General features: G+C 46.4%; 1 protein-coding gene across 2 annotated transcripts in view; it reads left to right on the top strand.

Moving 5' to 3' along the window:
* The window catches only part of ZBTB40 (zinc finger and BTB domain containing 40), a 132822-nt gene that overhangs the window by 9387 nt on the left and 101834 nt on the right, over positions 1–21601 (top strand). For both annotated transcript variants that reach the window (XM_075520547.1, XM_075520548.1), the window contains 7 exons: positions 5414–5624; positions 6142–6284; positions 11604–11796; positions 14665–14801; positions 15253–15442; positions 16497–16630; positions 17606–17774. In XM_075520547.1, coding sequence (XP_075376662.1) covers positions 5414–5624; positions 6142–6284; positions 11604–11796; positions 14665–14801; positions 15253–15442; positions 16497–16630; positions 17606–17774 — 1177 coding nt within the window. The remainder of the gene's footprint in view (positions 1–5413; positions 5625–6141; positions 6285–11603; positions 11797–14664; positions 14802–15252; positions 15443–16496; positions 16631–17605; positions 17775–21601) is intronic.

Below are 21601 nucleotides of genomic sequence, written 5' to 3'. Positions count from 1 at the left end.
GTACCAGTGTGACCATGGGACGTGGGACATTTTGGCCGTGGTGGCATTCTGCTTTTAAAAACCCAAGGCAACATGTTTATTAGAAAAAATGACAGCAGGGGGGAAAATTCTCTTGAGTCAGGGAGTACAAGTTTCTTTTCTGACAAGCCTTTAAATGTTCCTGGAGGGAAGCCTGTGTTCCCTTAGCTGCTGACCCTCCTCATGGTGTTGAACTTAACATCTCTGGGGCTTTAGGAGCGAGATATGGGTCCTAATTTGTGTTTGCAGTAGCAAGCCCAAGCCTGGCCAGGCTGACAAGCATCTGTGAGTACATTGCTCTCAGCACGTCTGTGCGCCCTGAGAGGGATTAGCTTTTTGTATGTTTGTTCATTGCCCCAATCAGAAAAATATGTTGGGTTTAAGTTTTTACCTATTCTGCACCTTGGCAATTGGAGCAGAGCTGGGGAGGGTGTTGTGCAGTGTGGATGCGTGCTGCCAGAAGGGATTTGGCAGCTCCATGCACCCGTGCCAGCAGGCATCACCCATGCCGGCATGCCTTCCCTTGCCCGCTTGTGCTGCCTCCATGGTCGCAGGGCAGAACAGCACCTGCAAGGTGCCCAGGCAGGTAAGCTGCCTTGCTTCTGCTCTGCACAACAGCCCCATTTTCTATTGCTTTGCAGTAACTGTTGTTTCATGTTTCTTCAGCACCTTCAAGACCCAGCAGGTGAGGTTCGTAGACATGTGCCTGGCCCTTTATGCTCCCAAATGAGCTGTTGGAGCAGGAGCCAAGCAAGAGGTTGTGGAGCTCAGAGACTGTTTGGGTGTCTGACCGCAAAACAGCTGGACAATTTTTCTGCAGCTATAAATAAAAGCTGAATAAATGAGAAATGGATTTTCTTTAAGCCTTCCCAAAAAATCACTTCTCAGCTGTGACAAGCATGAAAAGTGTCAGCCCCAGGGCAGCGGAGGGGACAGACTGCAGCCTGTTGTAAGCAAGGGCTCAGCCAGATCTGTCTCTCTCTGAGCTCCTCCCTGGGACAAGCAGGATCTGTGGGCACCAGCACCAAGCCTGGGTTCTGTTTCCAGCAGACAGAGTAGCTTTTTCCCACAAGGGCCCAGTGTTTTCTTCAGGGGAAACACAGTGGTGTGTTTTTAAAGTCATGCTTAAAGTGCAAGTTCAGCTCTAAAGAGCCCAGCTCGGGATGCATAATTAAGGATGCGATTGTGCCAGTGGTAGGTGTCAATGGATTTCTTTTTCTCTCTCTCCTTTTTGGTTTTTTCCCTCCCCTTTTTCGTATTATTTTGCCACTCATTTGCTTGAAGTCTCTTAGGTGCCTCAGGGCAAGTAAAAGTCAGTCTGGAAGCCAGTGAGATGCCATTTCTTTACACTAAGCAGTCTTGCTGGGTGTGCTTGCCCTGCCACAGGGGAGATCTCCCATCCCTTGTGCACATCCTTCTTGTGCTCAGGAGCCTTTTGTGGGTGGCTTATCTCTATAGGCAAGCAGTGATGTGTTTTGGACAGCAAAGCCTGGGCAGTTTGGGGACTTGTGGGTGTTCGTGGAGGTTTTGCAAGCCTGCTTGTTGACACCGAGGCTGTCCTGGTGTTAAGGCTCCTCTGGTTTCAGTGGCATTTTGCCTTGGACATAGCCTCTGTATTTCTAGTCCTTTGCTTGTGAGCTCATCCCTACATGGGTGCCTTGTTCCCTGCGGTGCTCCTGTCTCCTCCCCTCTAGTGTTGCTGCCTTATTTCCTGCTACCTCCAGTGGAGATTTGTTATGCCGTGGGGTTTTTCCCCAAGGGGGTTTGTGGTGCAGCTCTTGCTTTTGTGAGAATTGTTGCTTCTCCCTAAGTTTGATGTTATGTTCTGCTCCCTGGGCTGAAAAATGCAGACGTGTTTCTTTTCTGTGTAGGGAGATGTGATTTTGGGGGTTGTTTTTGTTTTAGAGTCTCTCTGTGTATCTCACATAAACTATTCCTATCTAATTTGGTTCTGGCCTGGATGAAACCTGCTTGGAAATGAGAACAAGACTAAAATTGCAGTAATTTGGGGAAGCGTAGAAGAGCTTTGCCTGTGTCAAGTCTTATCTTCCTGTGCTCTCTTAGAGAAACTCAATTCAAATTATTGCACAGCTCATTTGTTCCCTCTACTACTGGGTTCAGATGAAGTGGGGGAGCGTTGATTCTCCTGCGTAGAATAAATGTCACTGTGCTTGTGGATCATTTCCATTGCCTATGGGCCTGTCCAATTATTGTCGTCCTTCATTTTCAGCTGCAGGGATTTCTGGATGCAGCAGAAGAAAGAAGTTTCCCATTATCTTCTGCATCCTGATTAGGAGTGATAGGTTGTGAGGGTTTTATTTTGTGGTGGCAGAGTTGGAGAACTTTTTTTCCCCCTGTTCTGGTGTACTTGTGTGGAAGGTTGGGCAGAACTTTTGTTCCTGTTGTGTGGAGCAAACAGGGATCAGCGTTGTTGTGGTTTAACCCCAGTCAGCAACTAAGGACCACACAGCTGCTCTCTTGGGCTGTGATCCTATCCTAAGGACCACACATTCCGCCCCCCCCCCCCCCCCCCCCCCCCAGCAGTGGGATGGGGGAGAGAATTGGGAGAGTAAAAGTGAGAACACTTATGGGTTGAGATAAGAACAGTTTAATAATTGAAATAAAATATTATAATGATAATAATAAATTGTAATGAAGAGAGAGATATAAAACTCAGGAAAAAAAAAGTGATAGCACTACACCAGCTACTAGGAAGAAAATTAACTCTATCCCAGCCGAAACCAGGACAAGCGTTCTCCACGGAGCCTTCCTGGAACTGGGGTCTGCCTCATCAGTCATGTACAAATGCAGGTTTGAAAAAAAAGCACTTCAAATATCTGAACCAGAAATGGGAACCTAGTTTTTCTCTGACCATTGTATGCACAGTGATAGCTGATAGACTTCATGACGCGGTCATAGCCCACAAGCTTTTCTGTGGTCCAGATGTGTAGAGCCAGTCCCTGTGCTGTCCATGCCACCAACCCTGTGGGCAGCAGCTCTGTCTGTGCAGGTTTCCAATGGCTTTTTTATATTTTCTTCACCTTACGTATATCAAAAATTAACCGGTAAGAAAACGCAAAGCAGCTTGTGTTAACAGAGGACTGATGATTATGTCTCTGGAAGTTTCCCTGTGGTGCCCAGCCTCCTGTGGTCAGGGACTTTGCAGATTGCTGAACGGCCAGTGCAGCTCTCCTCAGGGAATGGAGGTGGCTTTGAGGTACAGGCACAGGATTTACCATGTTCAGGGGTAACAATGTGCCTCAGCTCGTGAGGGAGGGGTCTGAAGGGAGCTAGCTGGAGATGATACAGAGATAGGAGACCTACCTCCTGCAGCGTTACCTGCAGAGATTCCTGTTCAGAGCTTGCCTTGGGGCTGCCATGGACATGGGGAGGTTTGAGATGAACTAGGAGGGCTGTTTTGTGGTGTTTGACCATAGTGGTACTGAGCTACTGGTTTAGTAGTGTTGTGGCCACCAGAGCTGACACCCTCAACTGGGACCCAGCTTCTTCAGTGGACATTGAACCTGTTTGGTAGCACAGCTCAGGCTTAAGCCAGATGTTGGTGAGTGGGATTCCCTGCTCAGAGAGCCCATCTCTTCCTCCAGTCTGGAAGCTGGATGCGTGCTAATTTGTGCCAGTTTGGCCATGAGGGGTTTTGCAAGCGTCCCAGGCAGTGAAAGCCTAATGGATCAGGCTGTAATGCATGGGCACGTTATGACTAAGTGGAAGCTGGGATTCCAGCTAATATCAGTATTTCTCTGTTTTTTTCCAGGATCTTTTGCAATTTTTAGTGCTTCAAAGTAAATCTAAAGTGCGCTGTGTGCTCTTGCAAAACAATGCTAAAAGGCCGTTGTTCCCACTGAGCGATGTGTCCAAGGAAAGGTCTTCCGGAAAGAGGCTATAAATAGCAGAGCCTTTCAGTTTCTGAAAACACATTTCCATTAGCCAAAACCATGCACTGAGGAAAGGAAGTTATTTGGAGCTCTGGGTAGCAATGCTGTGCTGATTTTAATTAAAAAAAAAAAAAAAGAGAGAGAATAAAAAAAAATATTGTGACAATGCAAGTTACTTTTCATCCATATTAGTAAAAACATGTATTTGGCAGGGTGCTGGGCACCTTTAGGATGGTGAGAGTCAAGATATTTTGTGCTTTACAGGATCATTTTGATCTGGAAGGGGCCAGGCATGCAAACCTTGAGAACAAACATGACCTGGTTATCAAGTCTCATTACAAATTAATGTTTGCATTAAAAAAATACCTTTAAGCTTGTTCTTCAGCACGTCTGCGGCATTTCCTTTCTTCCTTTATAACAGAGCCCTTCATGTCCACGTCTCTCTGTTCGGCAGGAAAAATGCCGTTAGCGGGTAAGAGCTGGGACTCCTGCAGCTTCCCTCTGTGGATACTCTTTGCAATAGGTCATTGCACTGTCACGGTGCCCTAGTATATGAGCATTTACACCTGCTAGGAAGAGCGAGTCCACCATCCCCCTGGTGCGGCCCCAAGCAGTTGCATTCAGTCTTTTTATCATAGAAATAAAAATGACAATGACAGCAGAAAATGGCCGCTCTCTCTGGAGCTGGGCTAAGCTCTCCGCTTCAAAGGTGCTTTTATAGCATCCCTGGAATCTCTAATAAAGGATGCCTGCTCTGAAAGGCTGGCATCTCTCCTGGAGAGCTGGGGAGTGTGTGTCTTTAGGGGCAATATTTACAGCGTTAAAGGGCTCCGGGGAAATGGGAGCAAGAGTTACAGCTTATTTCTTTTCCTTTTATTTCCTTAACCGTGCAGGTGTGTTTGCCTCTGGTTGCTGTTTCGGGTCACTGGAGTGGATTTTGGAACTCTGGGTGTGATTGCCAGGCATGCTGAGAGCCCATGGCACTCAGAGTTTGCGTGCCTCCTCTCCAAAGCTTTCTCTAGGAGATGCGACTCCATTGTGACTTGAGGATTGAGATTCCTGAAAGTCCCACTTAAAACGCTCTCTGCTTTCTGTGCAAGTGACCTCTCCTTGTTCTGCAGTGAAATCTAGTATCCCCTGCCCTAGCCTTGGGCTTCCAAAATAATGGTGTTTAAACCATGTTTTATTAGGTCTCTTAGACTATTGGCATTTGGCTGTTAGGGGGTGAAATGAAGAGATGCTTGGTGCTGGAAGCAGCTCCAATTTGTGGGACTTGCTGTAAAGAGAAGAGCTGTCAGGCAGGGCTTGCTCCCCTCCTTCCTGGGGCTGGTGGCCACAGACCAGAACTTGAGTTCAATGGTGTGTGTCTATGTGGTTATTTTTTTGTTTTGCTTAATTTTTTGTCCCCTGAACAAAACCCCCAGGATTCTGCTTTTTGTGTTGGTTTGTATAGGGCAGTTGACTCTTATTAAAATGTTCTGTGTTTGCCTGTTCTGTTGTAGGTTCTGGTTGCCTGTCTGGCAGAGGCAGGGGAACAGTCAGTGTTCAAGAAGCTGCTGAGCAAAGTGAAGGCTGCTCAGACCCTGGGTGCTCAGACCCTAGATGCTCAGACCCTCGTGTCTTTACTGAAGCTGTTTCAAGATGTGAATCCCAAGCTGAGAACGGCTTTGCTGGAGAGGGAAGGGGGCAGCGGAGAAGCTCTGCAGCAGACAGGTACAGAAGTGGGTGCAGCCTCTGGCAAAGTAAGCAGGGAACCTTACAGGCAAAGCAGGTCTCCAGAAACCCTGTATCCTGACTTGGATCCAGGAGATTTATTGCGTGCTGGCCAAGATCCTGGAGTGCCCTGGGGTGCGGGCAGCGCAGGGCTCTCCCCATCGCTGCCTGGAGGGCTGGATCGATGGCTGCACAGCTAGCGTGGGTCAGAGCACAGCTGAGGCTCAGGATTGAAAGTTCCTTTCTTACTTGAGTCTGACACAAAGCAGTGGCCTTGCAAACCTGGTGTTAACCTCCAGCTTGCTTTATGGCTTTGTGCTCTGTTAGATAAATGAGACATTTTCCTTTCATAGAGTTTAAAGAGAATAGTAAAGTGGTTTTCCTCTGCTGCTTGTGCTTGGGATGAGCTTTGCTATTCACTTAGATCTTTCACAGAGTCTCACTCGCTTCAGGAGCCTGTCAATTCCTTCAGACTGACTTGTTTCTTCTCTTGTGTTTCTGAATCCTTTTCCCCCAGAGAGCACAGATGAGGGAGAGACACTGACCGCTCGCTTGCTGGGATGCAGGGAGGAGCTGATCCAGAGCGTGACACAGCTGAGCCCCATTGTAGAGTTCCTGGAGGCAGCAGAAGAGGGATTCCTGACCGCCTCGGAGAAGCGGGTAAAAAAAATCTGAAATAAGGAAAACTCTGTGGGTGAGGGTGTGTGTGTGTGTGTGTCTGCAAGGCACCGCATGGTTTGCCAAGTGATGTGCTAGCCTCACCTGGCAATTTCACCTCCCTTTTGCACAGCACGGACCGCACATATACGTTGTCTCAGGTCCTTCTGTGCTGGACTGTGGGAATAGTGAAAGCTGAGCTGCGAAGGCATCCTCAAGACCAGGATGAACACTGCCTGGTGCCATGTCAGACCGCCCCTGCAAGCAGAGCCTGGGGCAGAGGAGGTGCCTGGTATTCCTCATAGGCCCTGAAAATGCCTTTTTGTGAGCCCGGAGAAGGCTCTGTAGCGGAGTTTGGTTTCAGTAGAACCACTAATACCTCTGTGCTGCCTGCTTGCCAGTTATGTCCTTGTGTACGTGGACATCGGCTTACCTTTCAGCTGACTTTTCCCAGCTGAAGCTGACTCTTTAACTCTTCTCTTTAACTCTTATCACACAGTTGCCTGCAAGAGTAGCACATACACTGTTTTTTTTGGGTTTTGGTGGTTTTTTTTTTTTTTTTTTTTTTTTTGATGTGTTGAATGCAGCAATTGGTGGGGAGGACCCTTGCTTTCCTGTAAGCAACTGCATTATGTATGCTGATTTGCAGAAGCCATAAAGTACAAAATATTGTGTATAACCTGCTTTTCTTTGGGTTTTGGGGGGAGCTGGCTATACTCTGCCTGTGCAGCTGAACCTTGCAGGGTGCCCTAGCATGCTGTGTTCAGTACGCAGCTTGCAGACCTCCTGTCCTAGTTTGTCACATCAGTTAGTTCCCCTGACGCAGGATTATAGCGAGTGGAAAGCACTGTTGTGCTCAGTGGCATGAATGATGTCTGCTTTCTGTCTGAGTGAGCCTGACCAGAGCCACGACAAGTGGGCTGAGAACCTCTGCCCATCTTTAAGTCCCTCCGTAATGTCTTGCTCACTTGCACGTGGTCCCTGACCAGGTGTCCAGTGTGGAGCATTCCTGAGTATGGGCGCAGCTCGGTGCAGGAGGGCCAGAGAAGGTGCTGCCAACAGAGGCATCCGCCTTGTCCTTGTGGGCTAGGGTGTGACTGGCAGCTGATGAATTTTCCCCTCCAAAAGCAGCATGGCTGAGCCTGGAATGGGGATGTGAGAGGAGAGAGCGAGGCGTGAATGCAGCAAAGGACTCAGCGTCTACTGGGGATATTGCGGCTGTCAGCAGAGTCCCAAGCGGGGGTGCCCGGAGCTAAGCTCCTAGCCATGGAAGCTGCATCAGCAGTGGGGAGATTAGGATTTTTCATATATGCCTCTTCATGTTGCAGTGTGGCCTTTCTTTTAAAGGCTGCACGTTTTCCCTGCACTCTTCTTTTTGTCTTCATGAAATTAGATAGTTATAATGCAGCTATTTTTTATCTCTCTTCCCATTGAAAAAAACCAAACCAACCAACCACAAACCAAAACCATTCTGCCATCATAATTCTGCCCCTTGGGCACAGGATCCAGCCTTTAATTGCATCACCATATACTATGGGACTCCTGCCTTGTTTGGTGACAGGGTAGTGCTATTCAGTATTTCTTTTTATCCTCTTCAGTCACTATGCTCCGTTTGCTGCAGAGCCTCCAAACCCTGCTCCAAATACAAAATCCTTCTCCTCTCTATGGGATCCCTTCGTGCTCTTGTTTTAGCCCACCGGTTCCCAGCAAATAAGAGTATTTGGGGACCACTCTGGTGAGGCTGGGTGCACTGCTCTTCCCTGCTGTGGCACAGGAAAATAAGGCAGAAATTGCCAAGTGTAGACTGACCTTGGGGGGCTCCCTTTTTTGACAGAGTTGGTTTATTTGTTTATTTTTTTTTCCCTCCAGGCAAGTGGAAAAGTGCTTAATTATTTCAGAAGTTAAATTGATTAAAACGGTGGGCCTGTGGCATATGTGCAGTTGAGATCTCTGGTGTCTCAGGTGCAGTACTGGGAAAATGAGCGTGGAATTAGCAGCCACCTCTGAAGGTTTCATCTTACCTGATTCATCCAGCATTGCACGAGACCTCTGGGCTGGCAGAGGTAGGACCTAGTTCTCCAAGGGTTCATAAAGATGAGGCTTTCCTTTTTCTTCTCACAGTCACTGCCTCATTAGCTACACATTTATTCAGCAAGACAAGCGCAAGTTTTAAGTGTAACAGCCAACTAGGGTTCTTTCTCTGCCTGCTTCAATCTATGCATGGAGCAAGTCTGATTTTCTTTGCTTTAAAACCACTACCTGAGGTATTGCGAAGCCCTTTAGTAAATCCCTGTTTTTCTGGGGAACTTTTTACCTAGCACTTCTATTTTTTGAGGCTTAACAGTGTTTTTGTAATGCGGGGAGATAGGGTGGAGGATTTTGGGGATGGCTTGGATGCAAATTATCACTTAAAAGAGATAAATTTGGACACAAAGGAAGAGCAAGTAACCTCTCATGCATGGTGTCCCATGGCTTAGGTTGTTGCAGAGTTCAGAGTGACCACTCCACAGTACAACCCTGAACCCGGAGCATCATAGTAGCTGGTAGAAACATCCATCCTTTCCTTCTGTCTAGGCTCTCTTCTAGAGGGGACTTGGGTATTTTGAGCTATGTGCTTTCTCTCCCCTTTGGCTCCAGTGGCTACACAGCTTGATGCTCAAACCAAACTGCTTCAGAGCTAGGACAGGTATCGGTGACAACACAAGCAAGCTTACTGGCTGTTGCAGGAGTGATCTTAACTGGATGTGCTGGGGGACGGAGAAGTCCTGTCTCAGCTGGTGTTGCCAAAATGAGTCTCAAAATGTCAGTGCTGCATCTCCCACTGCCAGGGACATCACTTCTGCACCTGTTGACACTTGCCTGGGAGCAGTGGTAGGTTACAGCATGAGCTCCCCAAAGGGATGCTGCTCTTGTACCGCTTTTTGAATTCTCTTAAAAGAGGACTTCAGGCTACGCGATCCAGAGTCAGCTCAGTGTGAATTAGATGGGAGGATATGTCAACAGGTTCACTAACAGAGTTTTGGCTCTAAAAGGACAGATTTTTAGAAATGAGAGAAACTAATTAGTGAGATCAGCTGCTCGTAAGAGTGCAGGAGGAGCTGTTGGATTAGATTCTTTTATGTTAAAGGCAGGAGAACTGTCTGAAGTTTGCATCCTGAACAAGAGAGGAGAATTGGTATGAGAGGTTACAGACCTGAGTGAAAGAATAACTTGAGGAAGAGTATTAGGACCTGCAAGGAGTGGCTGAAATGTCTGACAGGCAAAGAAATGTACTTTAGAGGTATGAAGAGAGTCTTGTGGTACGTCAGGCTGCTGGCCATCACAGCCTGTATTGAGACAAGCAACAAACGTTTGTCTGATCAAGTAAAGAAAAAGAATAATGAGAAGAGATGACCCTCAAACTCACGACTGAGCCTAGGGACAAATCCAGGAGAGACATGGAAACAGAAATTTCCTGCAGCTGAAGTGAAACCACAACTCAAAGGGCATCCCCCAGCAGACAGGAGGAGCTGACACATGTGGCTATAAGAGCGACAGCAAGGTTTATTACTGTATTTTCCAAGTTGAGAGTGGTCCCTACAACTGATGACCAGGACAGACATGTGGGAGAGGGAAGCAGTGATCCAGGCAGCCAGCTCTGTGGGTGCACAGGAATATGTGTTGGGACAGGCTGGAGGATGCATGTAGCTGAAGCACTGCATGTAAGCAAAAAAATGGGATAAAATGCAGCAAAGGGTGTTCAAGTAAATTGTTTCTGCCTGACATGGAATCTTTATTTGATGAGATAAAAATGGGGTTTTCTGCCTTGATCTAGACTTGAGCAAAGCATTTGAATTTCATGTGAGGAAATTGTTAAACTAGAGGAAGCGGTGATATTAAAAATGGATGTATTTTATTGGGAGATAACCACAGATTGTGCTGAAGGCAGGACTGACAGGTTGGAGCAAGGTTACCAGTGGGATTCTTGGCACTTACTTAATATTAACACTAATGTTATTAACACAAAAATATTAAAGCATGCTTAGTAAAACTTGCTGATGAGTAAAACCAGGATCTTTTGTCCACACGGAGGGGGATCTGCCAGAGGAGGCCAGAAAAATAAGCAGTGAGAATTGAATGACCTGGTGATATAAAGTGAAGGGTGTGCATTTAGATGCAGTAACAAGAACTAAGAATTAAGACCTCATCTGAAATTTCTGTGTGCAGTTCCAGTCTTGTTCAAAAAAGATGAATTCGTATTGAAGCAGAGACAGTCGTAAGATCAGGGGAGTGGAGAAGCTGTTTTCTGAGAGGAGCTGCCTTATTTAGACAAGCGAAATGAAGACTCAGAGGGAATATGATCGTGCTCTTATAAAGAAATTGGAGAGGAAGGGTAGGGTAAACACCTCAGAGAGTTTAGAAGAGCTTTTTAAGCTAAAAGATAATGTTGGCACATGAACAAATGGGTATACACTGGCCATGAATAAATTTAAGCTGAAAATTAGAAGAATCAACAGGGGAATGAGACTGTGGAAGAGCTTTCCAACCAGGGGAAAGGGAGCAAAAATGTAACTAGTTTCAGGACAGATCTTAATAATTTTATTAATGAGACTGTGTAGTGTAGTGCTTATGACAGCAGAGAACTGGGCTGGTGACCTATAGAGTTTCTGCCAGTCCTACATTTCAAATGCTTAGGAACACAGAGTTTGCAGAGAGCAGGTCAACCTGTATTTGTCAACTGGCTTTCCCTTGTAGGAGTCTTGTAGGTATTATACTGGCATACTAGAGCTTTTCCAAGCTACAGTGATTGTATCTCACGTAAGAGATGTCTCATGTGGCCTCATCATAGAAATAATAATTCAATTAATAGGATGCTTATTTAAATAATGAGTCTTTTTCTGTTTTTTTCTCTCCATCCCTGTCTTTCAAAGACAAGCAGAAAAACTGGGGAGACAAGGGAAAAGAGACTGCCAATTTAAAAAGTACTTGCTAAAAATATTAGATGAAATACTGTTTTGAACCCTGTCTTTAAGTCTTTTTTTGTTTCCTTTGAAAAAATGTTTTTTGCTTGTCAGCCACTTCCAAGAGCTAGACTTGGTGGAAGAATGCACCAGGGTAGTTTTCAAGGTGACGCGTTAGATATACCTGGGACCTGTCTAGATGTTCCTGTAAGTAGCACACCATAACACCTCCCAGTTAATCAAGTTAGTGGAAGAAGTAGATATGGATTTATTGCAGTACTGTGTACTGTGATACTGTTCCTGTTTCTCTGATCTCTATTCAGATCCAGGAGTTTGTAGGAAACTCTCACAAACAGGTTCTTGGCTGTTTTCTTTGTCACAGGTAGTTTTGGATTGCTGTGAAGGTGGCTCTCAGGGGGAAGCCATGGACAATCTGCTCAGGAAGGTGGATGAAGAGAAAACCCTGAAAGCAGAAAGTTTGGTCAAACTTCTGGGGGCTGTGAAAGCATCATTCCCTGGTCTCCACCTTCTGCTAGACAACTTGATGACAACAGCAAATGTCTCTGATGGCAAAGGTATGGGTACACTAAACTTCAGAGCCTGGGGGCTCAATTCAGGGAATTGCCAGGAAGTTTGGATGCTTGTCTGGTCTTCAGCATGCTCTTATAATCTTACTTTCTTGTAAGGGAATGGGATAGCCATTTTATGCAAACAAAAATGGTCTGGAAGTGCTGGGGTAGGAGGACTGTGCCAGCAAGAAGGCTCCTGCTTTGCAATGAAATGAGCAGTGTTGAGCAGAAGCCTGTTGGGCTCCTTCCTTGAGTTTGACACTGATAGGGTAGAAACTAGGATGTCATATCTGGAAAACAGGAGAACTGTTGCCTCCAGTGTCAAATTACTTTTTGGTTTTGAGTCACTTAAAAGCAGCAGCATGTGTCTCTATAATAAATAGAACAATTTTCACATAATAAACACTTCATAGGTGAAGACATCTTTAACAACTCTGGTCTATAGGTGACTTAACTCATGGTACTTGCTGGCTTTGAAAGCAAATACCTAAAAATTCCCCAAAGTCGTAGATGTCTTGATATTAAATACAGGCAATGTCTCACCTGGCTGCTGTCTTTGTGAATTCCTTGTGATTGAGGGATTGTAGGAAAATTTAGTTGGACTGTGCTCCTCTGCTAAATCCAGGTAGCGTTTCTGCACATCGTGGTCATGGACTTGTGGTCTCCTGTGTGGAGCAGAGTGTGCTGATGGGAGTCTCGCACTTAGTGTCCCCATTAGACATCCTTATCTTGAACAGCTAGTCCCCTCCTTCCTTTTGTTTTGGTGAGGTTTTATTATTTATTGCCTGCCTATCGTGGTTCAGGGACTCGTGAGCCCTCATCTTTCAACTGGTGGGACAGCCTTCCAAGTTTGGGTGGGTTTAGGCACACCCCTGGGCAGTTCAGATAGAGAGGCAATTTCACCAGCTCTGAAGTCACTTAAAAATTAAAAACTAAATTAACATGCAGTGAAATGTAAATGAGTGTTTAATAGAAAGCAAAACTGTGCTCATAATGCTGATAACTTCCTCTGTAGCAAACATTCCCGACAGGCAGTTTGCTTTGTCATTTGTTAAGCATGATTGCTTTCTTGAAACACCAGACTCCCAACATGGTTAATTATCTAATGGTAATACCCATTCCAAGGAGGAGCATTCCTTAATTACATAGAGCTGAATCTCCTCAAATTGCAGCTTGAACAAACAGAAGCACAAATATTTCTTATTGTGGAAATGAGGAGGGAGGGAATGATTTGAGCCACTGGCGGGAGCCTTTGATGTCCTGTGCTGTCGTGCTAACAGAAAGGAGGACGTCTTGTACAGTGGTGCAGGGCACACTCTGGTTATGGAGCTCACCTTGGTACGGCAGTGGAACTGAGAGGGCATTCATAACAACTCCAATTTGTGTAATAAAATCAGAAACATTCCAGTGGGAGAAGGGGGAAAATATTTTTATTTGTAAAGCATCCCCTGATCCATGTGGGCACATCCAACTCATACCTAAACCCTACAGAGGGCAGGTGCTTAATGAGGTTTGCCGGGGAGTAGACTCGTGCCTCCAAGAAGTCTTTGTCCAGGGAGTTTTTCATATTAGCTCAAAAATCTTGCATTGATTATTCCCACAGCCTGCCATTGCCTCCTTCATCATCCTGGAGAGCTTTTTCTTCTTACCCGGCACTGTATGTCTTCTGGGTCCCAGAGACTGTATTTTCTTTTCACCGAGCTGTGTGTATTTAGTTGCTTTTCTCCCGAGTAGTGTTGTGCGAATAATAGATTGTTCTGTTTGGTACTGAACCAAAATGATTAAAGGACCTAAGCACACAAAAAAAAACCATGGGCAGATGTCTTGGATGAACTACAGTTTTGTTTTGGTTTCTCCTACAAAAGTATAACTATGCACCTTCTCCAATTTAGTAACTCCAACAGTGAAAAAACTCCTTTTCAGATTCATCTATTTGGCAATTTCCAGTTTTATTTATCAACTAATCTGGCGACAAGTACAATCATATATTGCTTTTGGTACACAGTATATTTTGCCCAAGTCTCTTCATTATCCTGAATAAACGCTGTTCGTCTTTCTTGAATTAGTCCATTGTGTCCTGATACTGGGGTGTCTTTAAAGGGTTGTGGTGTTACTCTAGAGTCATCGTTTCTCAGATTCATCAGGGCAAACCTCAGCAGAGCCAGCTTGGAATTAGATATGGGAGGAGGAAGGAATGAGGTTAAAGTTGCATTTTTTTGGTGTAAGCGAGAGAAGAGGGTGTTACTGCCACTTTGCAAGTCTGGTTTGTGTTCCCTTAACATTTTCACCGAGGACAGCTCAGCCCACTAAGTTCTTGATTACCTTGGACCATCTGGGTGTTTGTAAAATGTTAGTATGTTTGATAGTCATACACTGCTGAGCCAGAGCGTGTTGCAGAGCTCCTTCTCGGTGGAGTGGATCAAAGACTCTCACTTACAGACCTCTTTCAATGAAACTACAATTAAGAGTCAGTAATGGGATCTCCTTGATTCCAGGGCATCAGAAGAGGCTGATGAACATCTTGAGGTGTTGTCTTCATAGACAAGGCCACATGTTTACCTGCTGAACATGGCTGAAAACTGAGACTTTCTTCTTCTGGGCTCAGACTAGGACTGAGACTCGGAAGGCATTTGGGTGCCAGAGATCTGTTTCTGTAGGCATGTATGGGCAGAGGACATTCTGTGTTGTCTTTGATTTGGAGAAGTTTTGATTTGTCGTGGTAATCCTCTGCTTGAAGGTGAATCCTAGTGTCCTGAGCATTAGTAACCCAGGGAGAATTGGCTGCCTTGACTTTTTCCGTCTCCCCTAGCTCTGAAGCCCTTTGGGAAGATGCTGCAAGCTGAGCTGTTCTTGTTTTCATTCACTTGCATTCAGCCAAATGGAGCCCAGAGGATTATGGAGCCAACCTGTTGAGACAATACCGAGAAAAATTAGTGGAGCTCCTCACAGACACTCAGACGCTGCTGCAGGGCATCTCTGCTGCACAAAGCCTGGCTCCTGCTGAGAGAGAGGTAAGCAGTCTGCTGCACATGTGCAAGCAGATACTGAGCTTTAATCCCCATCTGGGATCCCTACGAAGTCCTGAGGACTTGATTTACTACTTGTCATGACTTGGTTTGGGGCAGTCCTCCAGCAGGACTCAGTTTAGCGATTCCTTAAAATCCCATAGCAGGAGTGAAGCAGATAACATATGAAGCTGAAGGTTGGCAAGTAAGAGTGGCTGATTTGGGCACAGAGGAGAGATGCACAGCTTTGGAGCGAGTTGAGGAAATGGCCGATGTGTTCAGGTGAAGAGCTTAGCCTTCCAAGTGGTCACCACTTGAGTTGCATTGTGAGCCAGGTCTTCAGCAGGGCGGGAGCAAGGGAAGGCTGTGCCTGGGGTGTACCATTGTCGTGGCTAACCGTGATGTGGGGCAGATGGATGGGGTCCCTTGTTAGTGCCTCGCTGTGGGTCTTTCCAAGGCGATGGAGCAGGTTGTGAAGCGTGAGGCTGGTGGTTTTGCCTCCCTCGTGTCGGCGGCGCTGGAGGAGCGGTCTCTGTCGGTCTCTGCCATTTGGCAGCTGCTGCTGGCTGTGCGGGAACCTGCACTGCTGAACCTGCTCACGGAGGAGATCCGGAAGCAACCTGGCGCAGAGATTTTCTTCCGAGCAGGTAACGGCCTTGGTGTCCCCCTACACTCTCCCTGAGCTTCTCCTGCTGCTGGCAGGATCTGCTTTCTAACTCCTCACCCCCTCCCTGGCCAGGAACCTCTTTTCTTTCAGTGGGTCTCAACACCCATGTCCTTGGTGAAACGGTCGACTGGTTGGAAAAACACTTTTGTCTGCAAGCACGGCTGCGTTGCTTGTGGGTCTGTCCCTTCACATTTTGTAATGAGCAAACCTTTTGAGAGCTGGCCACCATCCTGTGCTAATAACCAGCTGGAGGCCCATCAGACTGAAAGCACGGGTTTCCTCAGAGGTCTGTGAGAAGTCACCATGCTGTCCTCCCCAGAGAGTCAGCCTCTGGCTTTGAGTTTTCCTACTTTAAAACCTAAGCTGTTCTTTTACCCCAAAGTCATTGCCAAAATCTCATGCAAGTGTGAGGAGTACTCAGGTTGGTGGTCTTGGGGGGCAGGAGAGGTAGGCTGTGCAGAGCCCGACTGTGTGTGCTGGCCCTGTGGGCACAAAGCTGGGGTTCACCTGCCTGCAGTCAGATGCCTGTGGTGTAGCTGCCTCCACCTCCTCCATGCTCAGCCCAGAGAAACCAGCACTACTGGTGCATGGTGCATCTGGCTGCTTTTTACGTGGCTGTCCTCCGATGAGGCAAATTGTGCCTAGAAATACCTGTTTCTCTGCAAAAGTCAGAACACGATGTCTATAACTGGGGGAGAGAAGAAATCCTGACTCTTGAGAGGATGATGCCTGCCTTTTGAGGTTCAGTGTCTCTTTCAGCAATGTGCTTTGGAAAACCTAATCTCACCCAAAGTTGGACAAGCGGTGAGAAGGGAGGTCTGCTAGGGTTTTATGCTGGATGTCAGTGCTGCAATTAGTATAACCAGAGCTTGCCTGTAGTTGTTCACTGTTTCCTACGCCCTAAAGAAGTCACTCCTGCTGTTAACAGCTCAGCTTCAGGATTGGGCTGGACAAAGCTAAGCAAAGCTAAAGTCTTCAGGTTCTCCTTGGGTTTTGTGTTTTTAAATACCTTTACTTTTTATTTTCATCTTCAGTGGCCACCAGTGAGAGCACAGCCATTGAGATCATCCTGCGGCACAGCAAGCTGATCTCAGAGGCCATCCAGCAGACAGCGGACGTGGAGGGCTTGGCACCAGGGGAGGCAGGACTCACAGAAGCAGTAAAAGAGGTACGAGGGGATGCTCTCAGAGCCACTGTGGTTCGGGGCTCAAAGGGTGGACGAGCCCTAGTGTGCACTGAAATCAAGGGACGTTACTTAGGTTGGGGAAGCCATCCAAAGTTGGAGGTGCCCGTCTGCTGAAGTGAGAGTGTGTTGGGTGTTTTATATAAATTCTGCAGGAGTTTATGGGTAAAAGAAATTACCAGTGAGATTCTCAGTTGGTGAAAATGAGGATATTCAAACACAGCAAAACTGTTTCAGCTCTGCAAGGGTGCTGAAGTCCTAGAGAAAGCAGAGCTGCTAGGGAGTGGGTTTCCATTTGAGTTGGCTGTTCCAGGACATATGAGAATGAAACGCTCCTAGAAAATGCACTGAGAGTGCTATGATTGTGTAGCATCCTAGAGAGCCTTGCCTGTTTTCCCTTTGACAAGGAAAATGGGCTATTAGTTAGTAACGAGCTGGTCTTTTCCACCAAGCGGTCTGTGGCTGCTCATTCCTGCTCTGGTTAGCTGCTGTTGGAGATCTGGAAGGGTGAAGTACATATGGGCATGCACAGATCCTCCCCTTAGTTCTCCTTGCGGTGGCTGCCTGAAGCAGGTTTGGATTTGGAAGGGAGAGAAAAGCCCAGAGAGAGTTGTGGATGAAACACAGGTTTATGAGTTAGGTAAGCTTGTAATGCTGTAAGGCATTGAGGAACCGCTCTTTCCATGGAAAGGTAATTTTAAGTGAGCTAATACCAAAACAGAAAGTCTGAGAATTTAATTTGTTGTAACTTTTTTTTAATCCTGAAATTCTCTCAGCTCATGCACATACATCAGTGGACAGGCAAAGACCTGTATGGAAAGCGATTTCTTTTCTGGTTTCTCAAAGCAGGTTCCCAGCAGTAGAGATGAAACAAAGAGGATGTGCCCTCACTCCCAGACCATCCTGACCTTTCACAGCCCAAAATCTCTGTCATGTGATGTTTTCTTCTTACTTCTCCAGCTACTGAGTATTTCTGCTCAGAAGGAAAGTTCAGAGGCCTCCTTGAAAGCAGCTCTGAGCACAGCCCAGGAGAAGTCTGTCCTGGCCATCAAGATCTGTCAGCTGCTGTGCAATGTCCATGAGACCTTCCCAGACCTGCAGCCAGTGATGCAGGAGCTGGGGCATGTGGGTAAGAAAAGCACAGGCTTTCATCCTTCTGTGATCTTTCACACACAGTTATGGGAGTCTTGGGCAATTTGGTAGTGGACCTCAGTGTTCTGGTGGCCTGAGGTCATTTCACAGAACTACCCCCAGCCAGATATCAGGGTTGTACTTGCAGGAGGATTCACAGGGGTGACCCCTGGATCCTGGTGCTGGAGTGTGCATTTCTCCTGCTGGTAAAATGCACCAGATTAAAGTTTTGTATGTTATGAGGGTTGTAGAGATCATAACTGACCCCATACTGGTATTCCTTAACTGCGTTTGCGTTTCTCCACCCCAGCCCTTGCTCTGGAGGCATTTAAGGAACTTAGTTATGTAATTTGTGTCTATATTGGGTTATTTTTCAGAATTTTTTTCCTTAACCTATGGGGTTTCTTTGGCTTTACCTGTACTGTTGGATCTGTCTTAAATTTGAACTTGTATTACAATCCCTTGACTTCATCTGTGTATGTGTGGATGCTTCACAGGCTGATTGCGAGAAGGTCACATTGGAGCACACTTGTCTTCCACAAAGATGACCATGATGGTGCATTTTGTAGTCCCAGACTATTTTCTGAGTTAATTTTCTTATAGTGCCTTAATTTGGTCTTGCTGTGTATACGCTTTACAGAGCAAATGATCCCCTGGGAGAGCCCCACAGCAGTAGGGGAATGCTACATACTGTACTAGTTTGGCAAAAGTATGAACAAAACATATGCAGATAGCAATTTGGTGAACTCCAGAAACAAATGCATAGCAATAACCATGTGTGAGACCCTGCCCTGAGCTGTGGGATGCTTTCCAGCTGAGCCGAATTGTATCTCTGCATCCGTCATTTGAAGGAAGAATGCTTAACAGAATTTGGTGCTTTAAGGAAAAAGATAACAGAGGGCCAGGAAGCTAACTGCAGGTTTGCATTCTCTTGAAAAGGATGCAAATATGACTTGCTTATTCTGTTTGCTCACATACGTTTTTATGGCATCGTGTTTCCCAGCACATCCAGATTCTTTGGGCTGCAGAGTCCACTGGGATGTACACCGTGTGATTTCTATCCAAGCACAGGCACTGGTTCAGCTCAATCCATCCCTATTTACTCGTAGTGCCAGAGCTGCTTAGCTTACGGCGCAGTGTGGAAATACTAGCAGATTGCTAGGTAGTTAGAGTAAGGAGCTTGTTATTAATGTCTCGTCTTTTTTTTTAGGGGTAGAAGGTTTAATTGCTTTGTTTAAAAATTTGGGTCAGAGCCATGATTGGTCTTTACAAATGAACACAAGCCTCCTGGCTTTGACATTCACCATCGTTTTGTGTTTGACAGTGACAGACGAAGCCAATGTTCCCTGTGTGCGGGGAAGGGGCAGAGAGCGACCTGCCCCTAGGTCACTGTCTGCACCCTAGGTTCGTTAGCTTGCCTGCGTTCTTGAGCAATGAGGAAACGTTGCTGGGGTGGTAGATGGGACTGGGTGACCGGGAGCAGTGCACATCTAGAAGAAACTGAGGATCTGGATTACTGCTCTAGCTGTAGGACTTGGCGGGTGATAGCACATGCTCTGCTCCCCTTTCTTGACTCAGTGGCCTTAGTAGTCTCCCTGAGAGATGTCCTACACTGTAGATCCAGTATTCATGCCCAGTTCAGATCTAGCTCCTTTCTTCTAACTCCACCAAGAGCTGCCAACAATCCAGTTGGCTTTTTCACCTGGTGATGGCTCTGATGAAGATTTCCAGAGACAAGGTGGTTCCTTCTTATCTGCTATTCCTTCTCTGTCTCCTGCTGATGCTGCAGGCACCTGCCCGACTCCCCTTGACCCTGTCTGACCATGGGATGTGCCAGGGCTGATGCCCTGGTGATTCTAGAGGAGGTAAGCTAAGAAGAGTTGTGTGTGCCTGTGAACGTGCAGCCCACCTTAGCTCCTGGACACCTTGGAGTGCTTACCAGTGAGGGACTTGGGGAGTCAGCTAGATTGCTCTGGCAGATGCCTGCTTCTCTGGCACCAATATCAAACAGAGCAGACTTCTGTTACTAAGTGTCTTTGCAGGGCTTCAAGCCAAGGTTGAGATGAAATCAAGCAAGAAGCAACATCAAAAACAAGAGCCCTGGAAAAATGTTATTTACTTGGCAAAAACATGTATTCTGTATGAGTTGTCCAGAGGAGGGTTGCCAGTTACTAGTCCCTTTTTGGCATCCTACAGATCTTTACACTGAACTTCCATATCTTAATTTCTAGGCAGTCTCCTCAGTTCTGATATCACTGCTTACCAGCCCTAAATGTTGCAGGTGGCTTTATAGATCAATAGCCATGTGGCTCTTGGCATGAGATATGAATGATAACTGCGGGCCTCGTGTTTGAGGGATGTGAGCTTCCACTTGAAATAGAGGAGAGCTTACATTTCTGAAGAACATATGTGCCGCATGGAGATGCGTACAGTTTGCATTTCCACTTGAAAGCAACAGTTTTCACATCTCTACTGCAAAAAAAAAAAAAAAAGGAAAAAAATTCTGGTACTTAATTTGGGTGAGCTGAAGCACTTGGAAAGCACCAGGCATCCTTGTGGAGGAAACTGCATCCATCCCCAACCACACTCAGCATCATCAAAGTAGTGGATTGGTTCCTTTGGTGGAGGTACAGTATGAAATCTGTTGGCTTCTCCTTGGGTCCCTTCTGTAGTTGGAACACTTTCACTGTTGGCAGCTGGTGCTTGCAGGGATGAGGTTTGGCTCTTCCAGCCAACTCCATAACCTCCTCTCTAGCCAGCTGCTTTCCAGGTCTCCGTACAGTCACTTCTTGGGAGATCATGTTTGTCAAGATATGCCTCACTTTCAGATCTCAGAAATGTGTCAAGAACTCCAGCAAAAAAGCTTTTCCTCTGCATAGTCTTGTGTTTAAAAAAGACAGTTAGTATCTAACTTAGGCCTGAGTCAGCCCCTGGAATTGTTAAACTGCAAGGTCTGCAAGCAAAATGCCATTCTCCCCTATAAAGATTCTGTGTTAGAAGCTACCATATGTGTCAGTAACCATCAGAATGACCTTCAAGATGCAAAGGGGTAGGTGGAATTTTCTTCAGCTTAAGCTGAAGAAGTGGAAGACAGGATGGCCACACACCAAGAGATCTTCTGCTTCTGGAGTCTAATATCTATCATGAATTGCAGGGAGGGTAGAGCAGCCACCAGGATTACAGACTCAGCAGACCTCTTACAAAAGAGAAAGAGAACTCAGTATGAAATACGCCATAATTAACAGCAGGGTTTTTCTTCCAGTGCTGAATGTGTTTGGTACCAGAGAATCTAAAGTGATGTGGAGTCCAGAGTCCTGGAGGACCCTGCAGTCAGGAATTCATGTCTGGGACCTTTCTGGTGTATGTTTACCCTCGGGCTCTGTCTCCTCCCAGGAGGCTCAGCCAAGGCCATGGCCAAGGCATGCTAAGTTCCTGCCCCTCAAACTTGATGTGAAATCATTTCTTCAGTCTGGTCTTATTTCTCACGAGAGCACTTGGGTTCACCTCCAAGCTTCCTGCGTCTCCAGGGATGGAAGCTGACTGGGTAATGTCTGTTGCTTGATGCTGCTCTAACAAGGTACGAAATGTTGTCTTCACCCATAGGAGGAGTTCTGGGAGACATCCTGGCTGCCAAGTGGAAAGGAGCTGCTGCCATGACATAGCAGTGCCACGTGTCCCCTCTTCTGTTCAGGCAGCAGCCAGCCCATGGTACTTGATGCCGTTAAAGAAACCTGCAAGTTCAGCAACCTGACACCTGACCTTACTGTCACATCAGCTTTGCATCATGCAGTTTAGCATGTCTCCCATTCTCCTGTCTAATGCTAG

The sequence above is a fragment of the Mycteria americana genome, chromosome 18, assembly GCF_035582795.1.
Source record: "Mycteria americana isolate JAX WOST 10 ecotype Jacksonville Zoo and Gardens chromosome 18, USCA_MyAme_1.0, whole genome shotgun sequence".
Classification (NCBI taxonomy): Eukaryota; Metazoa; Chordata; class Aves; order Ciconiiformes; family Ciconiidae; genus Mycteria; species Mycteria americana.
The sequence above is the reverse complement of the archived record's forward strand: the minus strand, read 5'-3'. Positions and strand labels throughout refer to the sequence as shown.